Source organism: Episyrphus balteatus, chromosome 2 (assembly GCF_945859705.1).
Source record: "Episyrphus balteatus chromosome 2, idEpiBalt1.1, whole genome shotgun sequence".
Lineage (NCBI taxonomy): Eukaryota > Metazoa > Arthropoda > Insecta > Diptera > Syrphidae > Episyrphus > Episyrphus balteatus.
In genome coordinates, this window is record NC_079135.1 from 66,873,992 (window position 1) to 66,892,878 (window position 18,887).

At 33.4% G+C, this 18,887-nt stretch overlaps 3 protein-coding genes across 3 annotated transcripts; all 3 read left to right on the plus strand.

Annotated features, from left to right (window-relative positions):
- The first annotated feature begins 1,366 nt into the window (after positions 1–1,366).
- On the plus strand, positions 1,367–18,765 carry LOC129908725 (diphthine methyltransferase). Its single transcript, XM_055985449.1, has 2 exons — positions 1,367–1,534; positions 17,552–18,765. The coding sequence occupies exon 2, from the start codon at positions 17,552–17,554 to the stop codon at positions 18,608–18,610; it is 1,059 nt and encodes a 352-aa protein (XP_055841424.1). The 5' UTR covers positions 1,367–1,534; the 3' UTR covers positions 18,611–18,765.
- Positions 1,563–2,931, plus strand: LOC129908726 (uncharacterized). Its single transcript, XM_055985451.1, has one exon. The coding sequence runs from the start codon at positions 1,980–1,982 to the stop codon at positions 2,544–2,546; it is 567 nt and encodes a 188-aa protein (XP_055841426.1). The 5' UTR covers positions 1,563–1,979; the 3' UTR covers positions 2,547–2,931.
- LOC129908724 (putative mediator of RNA polymerase II transcription subunit 26) lies at positions 5,382–9,804 on the plus strand. Its single transcript, XM_055985448.1, has 2 exons — positions 5,382–7,360; positions 7,433–9,804. The coding sequence occupies exons 1-2, from the start codon at positions 6,539–6,541 to the stop codon at positions 9,212–9,214; spliced, it is 2,604 nt and encodes an 867-aa protein (XP_055841423.1). The 5' UTR covers positions 5,382–6,538; the 3' UTR covers positions 9,215–9,804.
- Positions 18,766–18,887: the final 122 nt, after the last annotated feature.

Genomic DNA, 18,887 nt, shown 5'->3' on the forward strand with positions numbered 1-18,887 from the left:
CTACCGGTCTTAACTGGACAAAAAAAACGCCTCGGGGCTTAACCTGAAATCTTGGCAGCACTGTATATTGAATGTTCCGAAAACAGCCGACACAACAAAAATTTTGAGTTGTTTTTTTCGCTTTCGTCATATTCTTGTATTTTTCATGTATGTTTTACAAAGAGATACAAAAATGTATGCTAGCAAAACTATTTTAATACATTTTGTCCTTCCAAACGTGAGTTTTCACGTTTTTAAACAAATTCTAAACAATTTATGAAAAAATTAGTTTGGTAGCACAGATTTAAAACTCTTCAAAAAGTTAAGCCCAGAGAAATCTCCGGGCTAAACAACTAAGCCCAAGGGGCTAAGGTGTTGTTGTATTTAATATGTAAATTGCTTAGCCCAGACTGCGTTTTTTTTGTCCAGTTAAGACCGGTTGTAATAAAAAACACACCTATTGTTGGCAGGGTTTTTTGTCGTCAGTCGTCAATGGTGTGAAACAGCCTTAAATCTAGCACTAAAAGCCCTGCAAATTACTACTAGTAGTTTACTGGCGATTTTCAATGGAACGCTCTCTTAACGAATTCAATACAAATCGTATCCAACTATCGGGAAGAAGAGCATGAGTAGATGATAGTACTAGATAAACCAAAGCATCTACTATTAGCCCTGTTCCATTGGAGGTGGTAGTCTACTACTAGTAGATGTTTTGGTTAATCTAGTACTATCATCTACTCATGCTCTTCTTCCCGAGTAGATACGATTTGTATTGAATTCGTTGAAAGTGCGTTCCATTGAAAATCGCTAGTAAACTACTAGTAGTACTTTGCCACTTCCCAAAGGAACAGGGCTATTAGTAGACTACCACCTCCAATAGCTGCGTTCCTTTGGAAATATTTATCTACTGCTTAGTACTTAAAGCTGCTTTGAACTACTTTTTCAGTATAGCAAAAGTAGTTCAAAGTAATTTTAAGTACTAAGCAGTAGATAAATATTTCCAAAGGAACGCAGCTAATGAAACAGGGCTAAAATAACAAAAATATTAACCCAACCAAATCAACAATAATTTATTTATACGAAAGTTTAATTATAAAATTTTTATAACAGGGGTATTCATGCAACCTGGAAAACTTTACCACATCGTAAAAAGGAAAAGTTTATTCAGATGGTAAACTTTTCCAAACAAAATTGTGCGGGAATGTTTACCAGATTTTGGCAAAGTTTTCCATACCACATTTACCATTTACCACGTTTACCCGGTTTAATGAATACCCCTAATATAAAATATGTAGTAAAATTATAAAAAATTATAAAAAAAAAAATATCAAATGGTTTTGTTTCTCAGTAACAAAACTATAAAAATACCAAAATGATTGTGGTGTGCATATGACCTTAACTGTTGCAATCTCGTAATATCGTAATTTCTGCTTCAAGTGACATTTTAAAAAACCAACTATCGGTATTAATTTGTTATGTTTTTATTCGCACGCGAGTGTTGAAAGCTGTACGAAATTCTCTTTATTAGCCGCCTTGGACCAAAATACCCAAAAAAGTAAGTTCAATTTTATATAAATTTTATCACTTTCAATAAGAAAAACCTTCCCAAAACCTCAAAATCAAATTTGTCTCGATTACCCCCCCAAAAGCCCCTCTAACAACAAACCTAAAAAAAAAAACCACCCAACTAATAAAACTGTCAAATTTCGTTAAATTCGTACGTGTGCGCTTGTGTGTATCGCCACCAACAAAAAGGGTTGAGCGAAGAAAAAAAAAACAAAAAATCGTTTTCTTAATTTTGCCACCAAAAGTAAGAATTTATTTTCTCGCTTTTCCGTTTATTATTAAAGTAAAAATATATATTTTTGAAAAAATATAAACTTTTCAATGAAAAACTCACGTGAACGGTGCACTTTGGGTGAAGTGAAAAGATTCAAGTGATTGGGAACATTTACCTACTATTTTTTTTTTTTGTTCTTGTGGGGAAAATTTTTTCTCAGATGTCAGGTGGAGGTGGTGGCGTAGAACACCATATTGTCATTATAAATCCCGCAACCACACCGCACGGACATTCTGCGGAGCTTGTTAAAGCAGAATACGCCACTGATATTGAATCGCATCCCCATAATCTGCAGCAAAATCCACAGGGTTTTCATAATTCGCGTTTCGATTACAACTACTCGTCAACTCTACTAAACTTGGACACTTATCAAAACGTTAAAACACGTACCAGATGGAATGAATCGCCGGAGGCTAGAGAAAGACGCTTAGCCAGAAACGCAGCCAGAATGAGAGACAAACGTTCGAAGGAGAGCGACGATGAATATAAAGCCCGTTTGGCGAAAAACGCTGAAGCTAATCGCGTGCGACGCCAAAATGAGAACGAAGTACAAAGAGCCCTAAGACTGATGAAAAATGCAGCGAGACAACGGTTAAGGAGGGCAAGCGAAACACCGGAGGAGCGCGTCAAGAGGTTAGCAAAGGCAGCAGAGCGAATGCGTTTGGCTCGAGCTAATGCACCGAAAATCGACAAACCACCTTTGGCGGATCGCCTGAAAGGTTACTAACCGCAAGTGCAAGTGCATCTGAAGTTGCACAAAATTGCAGCAGCCAGCGCCTTTTAGTGGTTTTCAACACAAATTAACAGTAATTCTTAAGAGTGTAACAAAAACAAAAAAAATATATAAAAATATAGAAATTAAGAAGTATTATATCTAATCTAATCCCAAAATAATTGGTCTAGTCTTGTATTCTTTGGCAAGCTATAGTATCTCCCTCACACTTCTTGCGATATTGTTCCTTAGTTGCCCATAACTCCCTAGTCCCCATCTAAATCGTTTGTTGAACAAAATTTGTATTTTATGTTTTTATCATGTTTATTAGAAATATTTAGTATTAAGAATAACATAATAAAATATCTTAAGAACTTGAACACAAAAAATTGCTTTTTTATTTATTTATTATATGTTTTTCTAGTTCATACCCTGAAGGAGAATACAATAAAAAAAAATATCGATTTTCCATCAGTGATGCTTGATGGTTGGTTTCTCATTCTTTTGTCTGCTCTGGGTTGGGGTGCTACTATAAAGATATCTATGTTGGAGAGAATGTTTTATGTGGGGTGATAAGTTTAAATTGGTTTCTAAGAAAACTATGCAATAGTAGTTTTTTTTTTATAAAATGTGAAACATTAAAATTTGATGTTATATGTAATTAAAGGGTGGGTCGCAAAACACAAAAGTGGTAAAAGTCTAAAGTTGCACTTATTTTTTTTAGATGTTGCTAATAAATTATACCTTTTTTTAAATTTTTTCCAATTTTAATACATTGAGTATGCGTATGGACTCCGAAATGTTTTTTTTTTTTTTATTTTCAAGTATTTAGACAAGATCCTAAAAAAGGCGCATGGATGAAGTGTGTGGATTGACGAAACATCCATTTTGATTGGATTGAAAATTTTAATTGATAACTTTAAAAAAATCAATAATTTGTAAATAAATTTCAATGCACAATATTCATATATCGTCGGCTTAGAGTGCAAGCCTGCTTACTGCCTGCTAACACCACATAATAATGATTTCAAAAATTGATTAAATATACAAAAACCTTTCAAATCTTTTTGAAAAAAAAAATACTAAGCCAAACGTGTATTTTCGATTTTAAACTGACTATGCTTTTCTTTTTCACCAAACGCGTTCCAAAAGTATTTAACAATTCATTTTGGAATAGAGTTGTTTTGAAAGTCATGCATAGGAATAGTTTAGTTTTGAAACTTAGCAATAAAATTATTTTGCTTTATATCAGGAATAGTGTTGTTTTGATTCTCAAAGAATATGGAATACATTCGTTTTGATGCAAACCCTAATATTTCTATAATGTATAACTCTGGAACAAGTTGGCTTTGAAAGTGTTCAACCACACTCAAAGAAAGAGGTTGAAAAAACTGAGATAAACTGCGTTTTTAACTAATTTTTCACAAAAAGTGGAATAGATTGTTTTTGATTCTAGGGGACACATTAGAATTTCAAGTCCATTTTGTTCGAACACCCTTCAGTTTTGAGAAAAATAAAAAAAAAAAAACTCAAAAAAAATCATAAAATTCAAACAAAATGCAGTCAGAGCTCAAAAATGGAGTGTGACCGGGCCACACGGACTTGAAATTTGGATTCAGCGTGCCCAAAAACATATACATATGTAGAAAGATATAGGTCTGGTTCCCAGTACATGACACTTTTATTATAAGAAATAGACCTGCGTCAGACACTATTTGACTTGACCAGGTCATATGACTATGAATATGGTTTAAAATGTTAGTTAGTATTATGCGATTGGTGGTATTATGTAAGACAGCTCTTAAAAAAAGTTTTTTTTTTATAAAAAAAAATATAATAAAATTGAGCAACATTTATACCAAGAAGAGGACCAAATCTGTGGACAAAGCTGACGAAACGATAATAAAATATACATGACACTAGGCTTTGACGAACAGTCCAAAAAGGATTGTTCAGGCGTTTAAAATAATAAAACATCAAGTCCACTTGGAAATTGTACATTATACAAAACTTTCAAAAGCTCTGTTTAAGAAACAAACAAAGGAACTTAAAAAAAAATGTTTTACAGGACAATAGCCTTATGTGTCCTGAATTAAATTCTTTCTTAATTTTTGAATTGTTTATATTTTATTATTCTGAACACCACATTTGTGGGTTAAGGATTTTTTCGCGAAAACTTTCATCATTAAAATTCAATTTCCAATGCAACTGATGGATCAGTTGATACCTTCCTACAAAGTCGTTGTGTACGCACAAAATATAAAGAAAAAATATGGAGTTGATACATTTTTTAAATGGTTCTTCCGTAAGGATGGTGGTTCCTAATAACGAACAAATTTTAATTCGTTTTCGTAACTTTTTTAAATGTAAACTTTAGTATATATAAATAGTATAAAGTACATATATATATAAATAGTATAAACTATAGTGTAAAGTTTTTGTTAAAAAAATTAATTTAGAAATACCAACATATAACAATTTAATTTGTTCGTTCATTCGCTCATTTGTTGGTCGCTCTCGTGTCATGTGTACTGTGCTTTGTTTAGACTATTCGACATGAAAAGATACATACTTATATTTTTGTTGGTTACCAGAAAGAAACTTCAACTTTATTGAAATTTGAAATTGTTTCAAATTTTTTCTGAGCTAATTTTCAATTTTCTATCTTTAAATAGTAGAAATTACGAACCAATTTTCTGAAACCAAATCAAACAAACCTAATACAGCTGCATTTGCAGCCAATTATTCTAGTACAAAATCTTTCTTTTTGTAAACAAAAAATACTACTGTTGCAAATGCACAAACGGTTTTGCTCTTCCCTCCAACCTGCGCTTTCCTCAACCTATCTCTTTCCCACTATTCTGCAAAGCTAGTCTATTTTCCAATTTGCACTCACACCCGCACACCAACTTTTAATTTAGCAAAAAGAAATATTTATACACAACTCTTATCGTCTAAAACAGTGAAAAATATATAATTTTAAATAGTACCTAATCGAAATTCCAATATCTCTAAACCCACCTTCAAATTTAATTACAACCTCAACCATCAATTTAATTAAAATCTAAAAATTATGTAGTTAACACAAATGTGTGAGAGAAAAAAAAATATATATTTTTGCAAATCAAATCGAATCACCATATTCCGTCTAGCTCTCGTTCGTCCAAAATTTACTATCTCTTTCGAACATGCTTTTGTTTTCCATTTACTGAATGCAAATAAGTGAGAAAGATACATCAACACCACTACCACCGGTTTAATTCAGAGAATCGAAGGAAAAAATTTCCAATTAGAAATGTCTCGCTCTGCGGATTCTGTTGGTTGTAGGGATAATCTAGTCGGCAAAGTACATATATATTTATCTATTATACATTATGCAATAACCCTAGCGACCGCCGATGTGCTATTATAAAAAAGAACAAGTGAACTCCGTTCCGTTGTAAATAAACATATCTCAAACCCAAGAAACAAAAAGTATTTTATGTATTTAAACAGATAAGCAAAGCAACAAAAAAAAAATCGATAAACCAACCATTTTTTTTTTTTCATTCCAAGATTCCAATAAGAAAAAAAAAGAAAAAGAACATTTCTCTACGATTTTTGTGTGTCTGCAAAGTGTCAAATGTCAAATCGAACAACTACTGAATTTACTCATTTGCTGTCATCCTAGAGTATTTATTTTCTTTTTGTTGTTTTTATTTATTTTTTAAATGCCATTCTTTGGCTCCAAGAAAAATAATAATAGTTTGCATTAAAAATGCATTTCTTTGTGTTTTGTAAACAGAAAATTAAATATTAGCAGTGGCAAAGTGATGGCAAGAGCGCTGAAATAGAACATACAATAAATATCCTCACATGCGCGTTAGTTGTCTTTTTTTATTTTTATTTTATTTTTTCGACAATATTATTAAAGTTTTTTGTGAAACAAAAATTAACAACAAACATTGTTTGATAAAACCTATTAATAGAGAAAATAACATTAAACCAATTAGTGTTTGCAACAAATTATGGAATCTGATCCCAATGGGATAAAGATCGAACCACCCACAGAACAACAATATTCGCACTTGCTTGGTTTGAATGGCGCCAATGGGCGCCTTATTATCGATCATCCCTCCACATTGTTGTCGCTTGCCGCTGCACAATCTCACCATCATCTTCCACCGCATCTTCAACAGCACCATCAGCAGCAATTGCATCAACAACAACAACAACAACAAGAACAACATCATTTACAACAACAACAACATTCAATTCAACATCATCAGCAACAGCCTACGCAACAACCTCCGCCACTGGATGTAAGCACAAATTCACTAGAAAACACTGTAGTTGGTGGCATACCGCCCGGACCAAGCAGTTTATCATCCTTATCGCCATATCGTAGTATTACCCCACTGTCCGCCTCCGGCAAGCAACGCTGGAACGAAAGTCCCGAAGCCCGAGCACGCCGCTTAGCCCGAAATGCTGAAAGAATGCGCGAAAGACGTTCACGTGAATCCGACGACGAGTATCGCAAGCGTCTATCGCGTAATGCCGAAGCGAATCGAATGCGACGACAAAACGAATCCGAAATGGAGCGTGCCATGCGGCTAGTACGAAATGCCGCACGGCAGAGACTACGACGTGCTATGGAAACGCCCGATCAACGGGCCAAACGTCTACAAAAACTTGCCGAACGAATGCGTCTTTATCGTGCTAATGAAAGTCCAGATCAAAGGAAGATGCGGTTAGCTGAGATGGCGGCACGCGCTAGACAGCGCATCGCCAGCGAGACAACGGATGAGCGCAAGGAAAGACTGAAAAAATTGAACGAGTATGCAAAAAAGGTCAGAGAAAAGAAAAAAAATTTAAAGCTCAACCCAAATAGCGTTAATAATATTGGAAATTTTAACAATCAGGAAGTGACTAGTCCTAGAACATCCCTGCAGCAGGATCGGCAGCAGCATGATCAACAACATCAACTCCAACATCAGAATCAACATCAATCGGAACAGCAATTGCCTTCGCAATACCAGCACCAGACATTGGCAAATTCTATTGAATATTATCAAAATATGTTTATGAGCCCATCGGTGCGTCCTGGTAATGTATTGCTTTCAAAAGATTCTCCCACAGCAGCAGGTCAGCATCATCAGCAGCATCAGAATCAACAACATTCGTTGCGGTATAATTCAAATAGTTTATCACTTGATTCCGAATCGAATAGTTTGTTTCAACAAAGTTTATATGAAGATCACAAGCAAAGCTTGTCGCAACAGCCATCGAAAGTTCCGCATGTAACTAGCTTTGGTACGCTTGCCAGTTCAATCGAATACTATCAGAATAAATTCATCAAGAAGCAGGAACTTCCAGATGTTAACAGTGTTAAAGTACTGCCACTTCCGCTTCAGATTGACGAGGATAAATTAAATAAACTTAAAAGTTCACCAAACTCTGAAGAGCCTAATAGTTTTCAACATCAGCAACAGCAGCAACAGCATCAAGTTCAAAACCCGCCCACCCCTCTTTACAATCAGTTCTCATACTTGTCGACCTTTCCCGGTGGCTCGGTTTTAAATCCCCCTCCAGGTACATCGCCTTCTCCTTGTCCGTCGACACCAACGAGTTCGCAGCAACCATCTGCCTACTATCCAATGTATCATAATGGTTTTCAGTTAGCCATAGCTCCGAATACTGTTCCTCCCCCGTTTACTCCTGTTCATTTCCCTCAAGGATCTTCTCAAACACCAAGTCCGTCGTCGTCACAGTCGCCCAGTCCGTATAATTTACTTACGAACTCTACTCTCGCAGCTGTAGCAACAACGGCTACGACTTCATCGACGACAGCAACAGAAACTCCTCAATTACAACAACAATTGATTCAGGATTTTCCAAAGCCGGTCCGCGGTCGCCCTAGAAAACTCTATGCCGACAATAGTCTGCCACCAGATTTGCAGGAAGAAGCAATTCTGAGGCAGCAAAAAGCCAATTCTTTGCTCGAGCAAGAGATTAATCAAATGCTGGCCGTAGCAGCTGCAGCATCATCAACGACAACATCAAACAATAACAACAACAATATAAAGCAAGGTAGGCGCCGCGGACGTGGTCAAGAAACAGATGAAGAAAGACGAATACGATTAGACAGAATGGCTGCTCATCAGCGTGCTGTGCGCGCTAACGAGAGCCTAGATCAGCGAGAAATTCGACTGAGAAATTTGAGTGCTAGAGCACGCATGAAGCGTGCCCAAGTGCGAGCCACGGAAAACGAGAACGAACGAAAACAACGCCTTGCCAAACAGGCTGAATATGCTCGATTAAGAAGACTTCGGGCGCAAGCACCTGAAAATAAAAAGCTCATTGAGGAGCGTGCTAAACAATTGTACGCACAATTGCACAATTTGACAACAATGCCACAAGAATCAACACACGAACAGGAACTAACACTAAACAGCAGCACACAAAATAATTTAACACAGGAGCAGCATAATTTAATTATGCTACAGCACCAACTCCATCCGACATCGTCGTCTTCTGCACAACAACAACAGCACCATCTACAACAACAAATAAATGTTATTACTAATGGGGGCGGCGGTAATGGTGAGGAATTCGCAAAGAATCCTGGCAAGGATTTTGGTCAATCCGAAAATAACGATGTATTAAAAATTTTAGAACCCATTATAGTTATGAAAACTAAGTAACATTTAAGAAAAAAAAAATTTTAAATGCAGACGTATATAAGTATAATAAAAAATAAAGCATAATATTAATACAAATACATATATGTATCTAGGTGATTAAGTAGTGACTAACTAATGTGTATGTAAACGTAGGGAAAATAAAACAAAAAAAAAATAAGCAGAGAAAATTAAAAAAAAAGAATATACCTAACAATAAAACAAAAGTCAATAATTTTTTAAAAGTAGAAATGAATGCTTTTCTTTTTGGAATTTTCAATTTTTAGGGGATCACCATCACAAATGGAAAAGAGAATGGGCAAATTTGTATGGAACAACGTGGACATTACGCGGCCATTAATAAATTTGTTATTTTATGATGTAAATAAGTCTTCCATAATATGTTGTGCAGAAGTTGTATCCTTGTGATGTACTTCAGAAATGAATAAGATACATTTTTGCATTTAACACTTTATATAGATTGTCTCAATGTTGTAACTTTAATATGTACTTTAAGTGCAAAATATGATGCTCCGTCATTTTTCCAGAGTCTGAAGAGACCTTTATCTTTAATATCCAACTTATAGAACACAAACAATAAGCTTTTTAAATCAACAATTTGGAGTCAATTTTGAGAGTTTTGTTATTCAATTTTTTGTTAGTTTGTATCAGTTGGAAAATTCTTGAACAGAATCTCGAAGTTGTTGCCTTAAAATTCTTATATTATTATTCGGATATTCAAGATTAATGTCTTAATACTCAGAGAAAATGACAGAGCATCAAATTTTATATTTAAAATAAAAATGTAATTCAAATTGGCCTTCACTCACTGAACGATGCATTAACAATACTAATATTACAATATCTCACATTCTCAATGCAATAGAGCCAAACCTCCATAGCTAAAGTGTTTCCTGTGTTAAAGTTCTTCCATTTAATACCATTTGCATTAATGGCCGCCAAACTACCAAAATGCCCATTCTCCTTTTGCCGTTTACTTTGATTTGGAAGTAATAATCATTACAGGTTAGAACTTTATTAAGTTGAAAAATACCTCATTATCAGCTAGCTTTAATGGAACAATGGACCAATACGACTTGAAAAAATATTATGTTGCAATGTGCGGAGTGGGAAACTTCATAGCGTTGGGTCTTCTAGCACGACAATGACTTAAATCAAACTGCTAGACCATTCAAAAGGCGGTAAGTCAGTGATAACAATATCAATTGATTGCCAAACGCAGTCACCCTATTTGAGCACAAATAAATCTTGTTAGAATTGCAGAGTAGGATATAAAAAAGGTTTGGAATGAAATACCATTAACTATTTTACAAAGCTTAGTTGAGTCAATGCCTCGTCGCACATATCCATACCTTCGCTTAAGAATGTATTAAGCGAAATTTCTAAAATTGTTCTGGAAACGAAAAAGTACAGTACTATTCTAGTGAGGAAATGAATGGGTTGCACAATTTTATTTTTGATCTAGTTTTATAGACCTCCAGTACCCCCAGGACCTTAACACAGTAATTTCCACACCAAAAAGTAATTTTCGAAAAAATGTCGCTTTTTCAGTTAAAACCATATCTCGTGAAATAAATTGGAAAGACATAAACTTTTGATTTTTTTTTATTCTACACAAGCTGTTTTTCTGAAAATTGCTCACTTTTTCAGTAATGCCGCAGTAACAAAAAAATAAAACAATTTCTTTTCGAACTGTTCAACACTCGATAAATCCGAGGTTTTTCTCAGCTCTATTCATTGTTCGATTGTTACCTAAAATAAGCTTAACAAAAACCTTTTTCAGATTTTTGAAATAAGTTTCAAAGCATGTCTTTTCACCCAACTAATCAGAAAAGTAGATGAAAACTATTGAAACGTAAATGTAATCCTTTCTCCCATTGTTGCCAAAAATAAGCTAAATTTTATGCGTTAATGTAATAAGTTCACTTTTTGAACATTCTATTTCCGATTGACTTAAGCTTAACTTATTTCTAATAAGATACATTGATTTTGATTGATATAAAATTTGTTGGCACATATGGGTCCAACCTTATACAATGGATAAAAGATAAAATACATATAAATAAATATAGTACATGAATAGGCCAGGTGCGGTAAACGTTAGAAGACCCGATATCCCTGCAACGAGCACTTGATGTATGGGTGGATGTTCTAGAAGGTAGTGGGTACCGCATAAGCGCGAAAAAGACAGAATACCTATGCTGCCCATTTTCTGATCCACACAGGCCTATTCCTGACATTTATTTGAATGGTGTAGTGCTTCCCAAGTGTGAAAAGTTTAAATATCTGGGGTCTATGATAAATAACGAAGGTACTTGTGATGACGATATCAATCATCGCGTAAGCGTAGGGTGGATGAAGTGGCGGGAAAATTCTGCCATCTTCTGTGATCGAAAAATGCCCCCTAAGCTGAAAGGAAGACTCTACACCGCAGTTGTGCGTCCAGCACTCACATACGGTTCACAATGTTGGACAATGTACAAAAAGTATGAGAGTAAGTTAACGGCAGCTGAGATGAAGATGCTTCGTATGACAGCAAGAGTAACAAAGCTTGATAGAATTAGAAGTACGAAGATCCGAGGAAGCCTTCATGTTAAAAACACCATCTCCCAAACAATTGAACACGACCGACTCAGTTGGTATTGCCATGTTCAAAGGAGAGATCCTGAGAACCCCGTCAAAAAAGCAATATCATACAACGTTCCAACACGAAATAGAAAGAAAGGTAGGCCTAAAAACTCCTGGTACAAGCAAATGCAAAACCACCAGCATTCAGTTGGCCTTATAGAAATGGAACAATACAAAACCGGGAGGCTTGCCGACGATTTCTGAGGTCAACCCGGCGAACCCCACAGGCGGATCACTAGTGTGAAGCAGTTACGTGGGATAGTTATGATCCCCTCGACATCGAGATCATAACAGCTGCAGCGCCGAGAAAAAGGAAGAAGAAGAAGTACATGAATAGGCCAGGTGCGGATCTAGAAATTTGGTTTCCTCCCACAGGATTAAAAAAACTTACTTCCAAAATAATCCAAAAAATGGTCAAGTGCTCAAAATATATGCTAAATTGTTCCTAACAATCAAAATTCTATCCAAAATCTTAAATCAAATGTATTTTCGAGAGGATTTTGTTTTGGAGCTTAAATTAAGCTCAGCATACTTATAGGTAGCCAACCTGATTTATTTTATTATGAAGAGTTTTTTGAAACATACATAAAAATTAAAAAATCACGATTCAAAATATAGTGAGTATGTCATTTACTGTAATTGTTTACTCACTAAAGCCGTGTATGAATTGGGTTAAATATTTAGCCGAGGCTAAATTTTCGAAAATAATTTTTTGAATACAAAAGTTTTCAGCTGTCAAACATTTACCCTGCCCTGGGACCCGATTAAATTTTTATCCTCAGAGGATAAATTTTTTGCAGAAGGAAAAAAATTGTAAGTGAATGTAAACGCAAAAATAAAATTCACATGTCAAAGTGAAGTTTGTAAATTGTCAAGGTGGAAGTTTGTAAATTGTTAATATTTATATAAGTTTTAAACACCATTAATTCTATTGTTTCGCAACTAAGAAAAAATTAAGGGTTGGGGTCAAAATTCTGCCGGCATGAGAATTCTTTTTTTAACGTTCTCCTTTCAAAATTCTGCTGATCAAAAGTCTGCTTTTCAAAATTCTGTTTTACAAAACTTTTATAATAAATATTTTCAAAAATTGTTAGAAATTGTTTATAGATGTGAGCTGTAGGAAAGTCAGCCTATGCATTATAAAAAAATTTGAGACATTTAAACAACAAACTGTTAAGAAAGTAATAAAGTTGAACTATATTAATGAGCTGTAAGCGCATATGTATGCTATAAAAAAAAAAAAACAGAATTAGAAGAATTTTTTGTTCAAAAAATATGCTGGCAGAATTTTGAAAAGTAGAATTTTCAAAAGCAGAATTTTGGAAGACAGAAAAGAAAAAAGCAGAATTTTGAAAAGCAGTTTTTTGAAGCCAGAATTTTGACCCGCTCCATTTGAAAAAATGCCCGTTTCTTAAAAATTGATATTATGTATACAGTATACCTATATATTTTTCTTAATTCAAAAATTAATTTTTCTATATTTAATTTTTAATTAATAGGTACCTACAAGCTTTTGTTTAAAAAAAATCTTTTGAAATTTTTGAAGTTGTCATTTCAAACAAAGTTAGAATACCTAGACGTTCTACACTGTGTGAATCTTATACCTAGTTAAAATAAACGGAAACCACTTTGATTTAACTGTTTTTTGGAATGATTTTGCGTTGAATGCCCTCATTTTAAAATGTATTTTTTTTTTTCAAAATCGAATCACCGTACTTAATCTTACATTGCGATTCCAGTTGAATGTTTTTAACAAAATCGAAGGGACCGATTTGGAGAAAATTACCTATATTATTTTATATTTATAGTTTAACTATCAACTGCACTAAAAGTAGGAAAATAATTAAGAAACGTTTTTCTTCTACAATCGTTTTTAAGTAGAACTCGCCTGGTGCGCTTCACTTAAAAAATAGCTTTGAAGTTTCGATATATCGATGGTTTCAAGAGCGATATTTTCAGCATCATTATTTTCTTGCGGAAACATCAAACGATAAATGTTTTTTTCTACAAAAAAGTACCGAGTAAAAATAGTATAATAATATGTTTAAGGGGTTATATCTAGTTGTAAGTGCAAAAAAAAAACTTCTTTTTTGTGGATTTTTTGTGAAGTGGCATTTAATTATATAAACATAAAGAATACATATCCATTAGGGTGGGTCAAAAAAATCGAAATTTTTTTTTTTGATTTGGTACTCCGAAAAATCGATTGCTAGACCCCTCTAGAATATACACACCAAATATGAGCTCTTTATATTAATGGGAAGGTCCTCCGCTTTGCAATTTTCCATTTTTACATCAAGATTCTACTAAAAAAAAATAATTTTTTTATTAATTGACTTTTTAGCAAATTTCTTTTCATATTCTTGTAGGAAATTGAACGCTCTACAAAAAAGGCCTTATACACTTTTTTCGTTTATCTAACCGTTGAATAGATATTTGAGGTCCAAAAATCGAGAAAATCTTTAAAAATTAGTTTTTTGTTCTTAATTTTGTAACAAATTGAAAAATTATAATGATCAAACGCGCAAGACATATTCTTGTTGGAAATTGATTGCTCCACAAAAAAGGTCTTATTAACTTTTTTCATTAATCTAACCACTCTAAAGATATTCGAGGTCAAAGTTAAAAAAAAATATAAAAACATTTTATATTTTTAAAAAATTTCTAATTCACTGAAACTTCATTATTTTCAAATTAGCAAGATATATTCTTGTAGGGGCCTTAACGTTCTTCAAAAAATTCCTTGGAATCAAATTGATTGCTTTAACCGTTTAGAAGATATTCGTATCCAAACCAATGCTCACTGATTTCAATAGTTTTCTTATGACCCGTATGCATTGCGATTTGGATACGAATATCTTCTAAACGGTTAAAGCAATCAATTTCATTCCAAGGAATTTTTTGTAGAACGATTAAGCCCCTACAAGAATATATCTTGCTAATTTGAAAATAATAAAGTTTCAGTGAATTAGAAATTTTTTAAAAATATAAAATGTTTTTATATTTTTTTTTAACTTTGACCTCGAATATCTTTAGAGTGGTTAGATTAATGAAAAAAGTTAATAAGACCTTTTTTGTGGAGCAATCAATTTCCAACAAGAATATGTCTTGCGCGTTTGATCATTATAATTTTTCAATTTGTTACAAAATTAAGAACAAAAAACTAATTTTTAAAGATTTTCTCGATTTTTGGACCTCAAATATCTATTCAACGGTTAGATAAACGAAAAAAGTGTATAAGGCCTTTTTTGTAGAGCGTTCAATTTCCTACAAGAATATGAAAAGAAATTTGCTAAAAAGTCAATTAATAAAAAAATTATTTTTTTTTAGTAGAAGCTTGATGTAAAAATGGAAAATTGAAAAGCGGAGGACCTTCCCATTAATATAAAGAGCTCATATTTGGTGTGTATATTCTAGAGGGGTCTAGCAATCGATTTTTCGGAGTACCAATTCAAAAAAAAGAATTTCGATTTTTTTGACCCACCCTAATATCCATATAGCAAATTTAATGTATTAAAATAATTCGCTATGTATTTAAAAAAATATTGGGTTCCGTTATTTTTGTAGTAGATCTTCTAGACGACCTCCAAAAAAAAGGTGTCTGGCGGTGAGCAAGATATCTGTGATCCAAGTCACTTAAAATTAAAAAAACCAAAAGATTCATTTGCAGGAAAGACGAATGCAGGTAATGAACGAAGGAATAGTCAAAATTTTGATTTTTGACAAAATGGCGGCTTCCCAAAGAAAAAAATCGTTGTTTTTCACGAAAATTTACACTTCAAAGTGGCTTAAAAAAAATCGAATTATTGTCAAAAACCTTTTTCCTTCGTTCATTACCTGACAAAAGTATCTAAGAAAATTGTGTAAAAATTTCAAGCCGATTACTCCAGCCGTTTCGGAGAAATTTTGCTCACCGCCAGACACCTTTTTTTTTTAGAGGTCGTCTAGAAGATCTACTACAAAAATAACGGAACCCAATATTTTTTGAAATGCACAGCGAATTCTTTTAATACATTAAATTTGCTATATGGATATGTATTCTTTATGTTTATATAATTAAATGCCTCTTCACAAAAAATCCACAAAAAAGAAGGTTTTTTTTTGCACTTACAACTAGATATAACCCCTTAATACACATTTTAAGAAATTTGATCTTTGAAAGCAAAAATTAGCTTTAAAAAAAAATTATACAAATTAAAAAAATGTATGTAGGATGAAATAAATTTCCTCCACACAGGTTTGTTTCAAAGAAGAGCGTATTTCTTCTTAAACCAAAATATTAAATTTAGTTTTTTGGGACTAGTTATGATAAAGTGTTCGTGGATCGGGATACATGTTATCATGTAATAGTTATTATACAGGGTGTCCCAAAAGTTAACGTCGAAACGAAAATGGTAGATAGGGTAGGTGGTGACTGTTATCAGAAAAATAATAAAAAAAATCGGAGCCAAATATTTTGCGAGTTATGGGAATTTGAAAAAAAGTCGACAAAATGGTCACCCTGTGACGGTTTTTCATGTGCCGTGACTACAAATCTTAATTTTTCTCAGTTTTTTCTTTTGTTACGGAACCTTGAACAACCCTGCTACCAAATGCATTCAAAAATTTTAACTCAGCTGCATCAGTTTTAAAGAAAATATTACTTTTTTACCCAACTAAGTACTAAAAAATTTTACATGACTCTAATTCAATGAGCCGTAGTGTAAAAAAAAATGCACTACGATGTTTCGGCAAGTTGCCTTAAAAGTTGGTGTGGTCAATTCTCTTTTCAAAATGGTATAATATTGTTGAAAATATTCCATAAATAACCGAGATAAATTTTTTTTTCTTAAGAAATCCGACTTTTTTTTAAGGTAATTTTTCCATATTATTTAAGATTTGTACCCTTTCAGAACCTTTCAGAATACCACAACTTAAATAATATGGAAAAATTAACTTAAAAAAAAGTCGGATTTCTTAAGAAAAAAAATCTTATCTCGGTTATTTATGGAATATTCCCAACAATGTTATACCATTTTGAAAAGAGCATTGAACACACCAACTTTTAAGGCAACTTGCCAAAACATCGTAGTGCATTTTTTTTTACACTACGGCTCATTGAATTAGAGTCATGTAAATTTGTTTAGTACTTAGTTGGGTAAAAAAGTAATATTTTCTTTAAAACTGATGCAGCTGAGTTAAAATTTTTGAATGCATTTGGTAGCAGGGTTATTCAAGGTTCCGTAACAAAAGAAAAAACTGAGAAAAATTAAGATTTGTAGTCACGGCACATGAAAAACCGTCACAGGGTGACCATTTTTTCGACTTTTTTTTTCAAATGCCCATAACTCACAAAATATATGGCTGCGATTTTTTTAATTATTTTTCTGATAACTGTCACCACCTATTCTATATATCGTTTTAGTTTCGACGTAAACTTTTAGGACACCCTGTATATTATTATAAAAAAAATGTGTAAGAAACCAATAAAAAAATTGTTTCATGGCCTCATTATATTTACAACTAAAAACGACTTCTTGCTAATATGCCCATGAATCATTTCCTCAAGCATAGTCCATAACAATAAAGAAACCCTTCATATAAACATATTAAATTATTAATTTAAATACAACGTAAAAAAAAATTTTAAAACATCAAAATTAAAACATTGTTTATTTTATTTTTACCTAGGTACATTTTTGGTAATTTTTTTAATTTTAACCTTTTTTCTAGATGGAAATAAAAACTCTCCACTCATTAGACACTGAATATTCAGCCGATTCTATTGAATGGTGTCCACATGAAAACTTTCTTACGTATTTCGTTTGCGGAACATATCAGCTCGAAGGCAACACTTCAGAATCATCTTCGCCCCCATGCCGACGAAAAGGCCGAATTTATCTTTTCCAATTCAAAGCAAAAACAAATGAATTTATTGAATTGCATCGCTTAGAAACAGCAGCAATACTTGACATGAAATGGTTACAACAAGAGAACTTGGAATTTCCTATTCTCGCTGCTGCAAACGCACTTGGTCAAATTGAAGTGTTCACTTTGGAGAATAACCAGCTGATACGAAAGTCAACTTTTGATTTGAATACGGAATTTCATAATTTGTTGGCTTTGTCTTTGGATTGGAATTGGGCTCCTTCATCGCTACCAGTTGATGGTAGAAGAATTTTATCCTCCGATTCTAAAGGTGACATCACATTATTACAATATAACGGAGATAATTTGAAAAAAATTAACAACTGGTCAGCACATAGTTTTGAGGCATGGATATGTGCTTTTGACAAATGGGACTGCAATCGTGTTTTCACCGGAGGTGATGACACATTTTTACATGCCTTCGATATTAGAGGTCCCAATAAAATATTAACCAACAAGTCACACATTGCCGGTGTCACATGTCTACTGAGTCATCCGAAGCAGGAACACATCCTTTTAACTGGAAGTTACGATGAACGCTTGAGAATCTTTGACACGCGATCCATGAAGCAACCAGTGTCCGATATAAACCTCAATGGAGGCATTTGGAGACTGAAGCCTGATCCATATGATAAAAATCTTATTTTGGCCGCTTGTATGTACAAAAATTTCAGTATTGTTGAATTATTGGATGGAAGAAGTGATATGAAATTGATTGCCGAGTATAATGAGCATGAAAGCATATGCTATGGTGCGGATTGGTGTTTGGATACCAGCAAAGAAAACAAGGGTGAATTGTATATGGCAACTTGCTCGTTTTATGATCACAAATTATGCTTATCGAAAATTGTGGAGAATAAATAGACTGTATTTTATCTTGGAAAAACATTTTTTATTTTGTTTTCATTTTATAGATCGAACATTTTTATAAATATTGTGGTTGTGTTTCATAATAGAAATATGTATGTGTTTATTCTTTTTTTTAAATATATGTATTTTTTATAATGGTTAACATCAAACCTTCTCCATTCATGATTGGCTATTCTTCTATCTTAGGAAAAGGATAAGGTTAATTGTATATTGTGGTAAGCACTATAACCCAGGGCCAACGCATAAAGGAGCTTGATTCTACGAGTTCGGA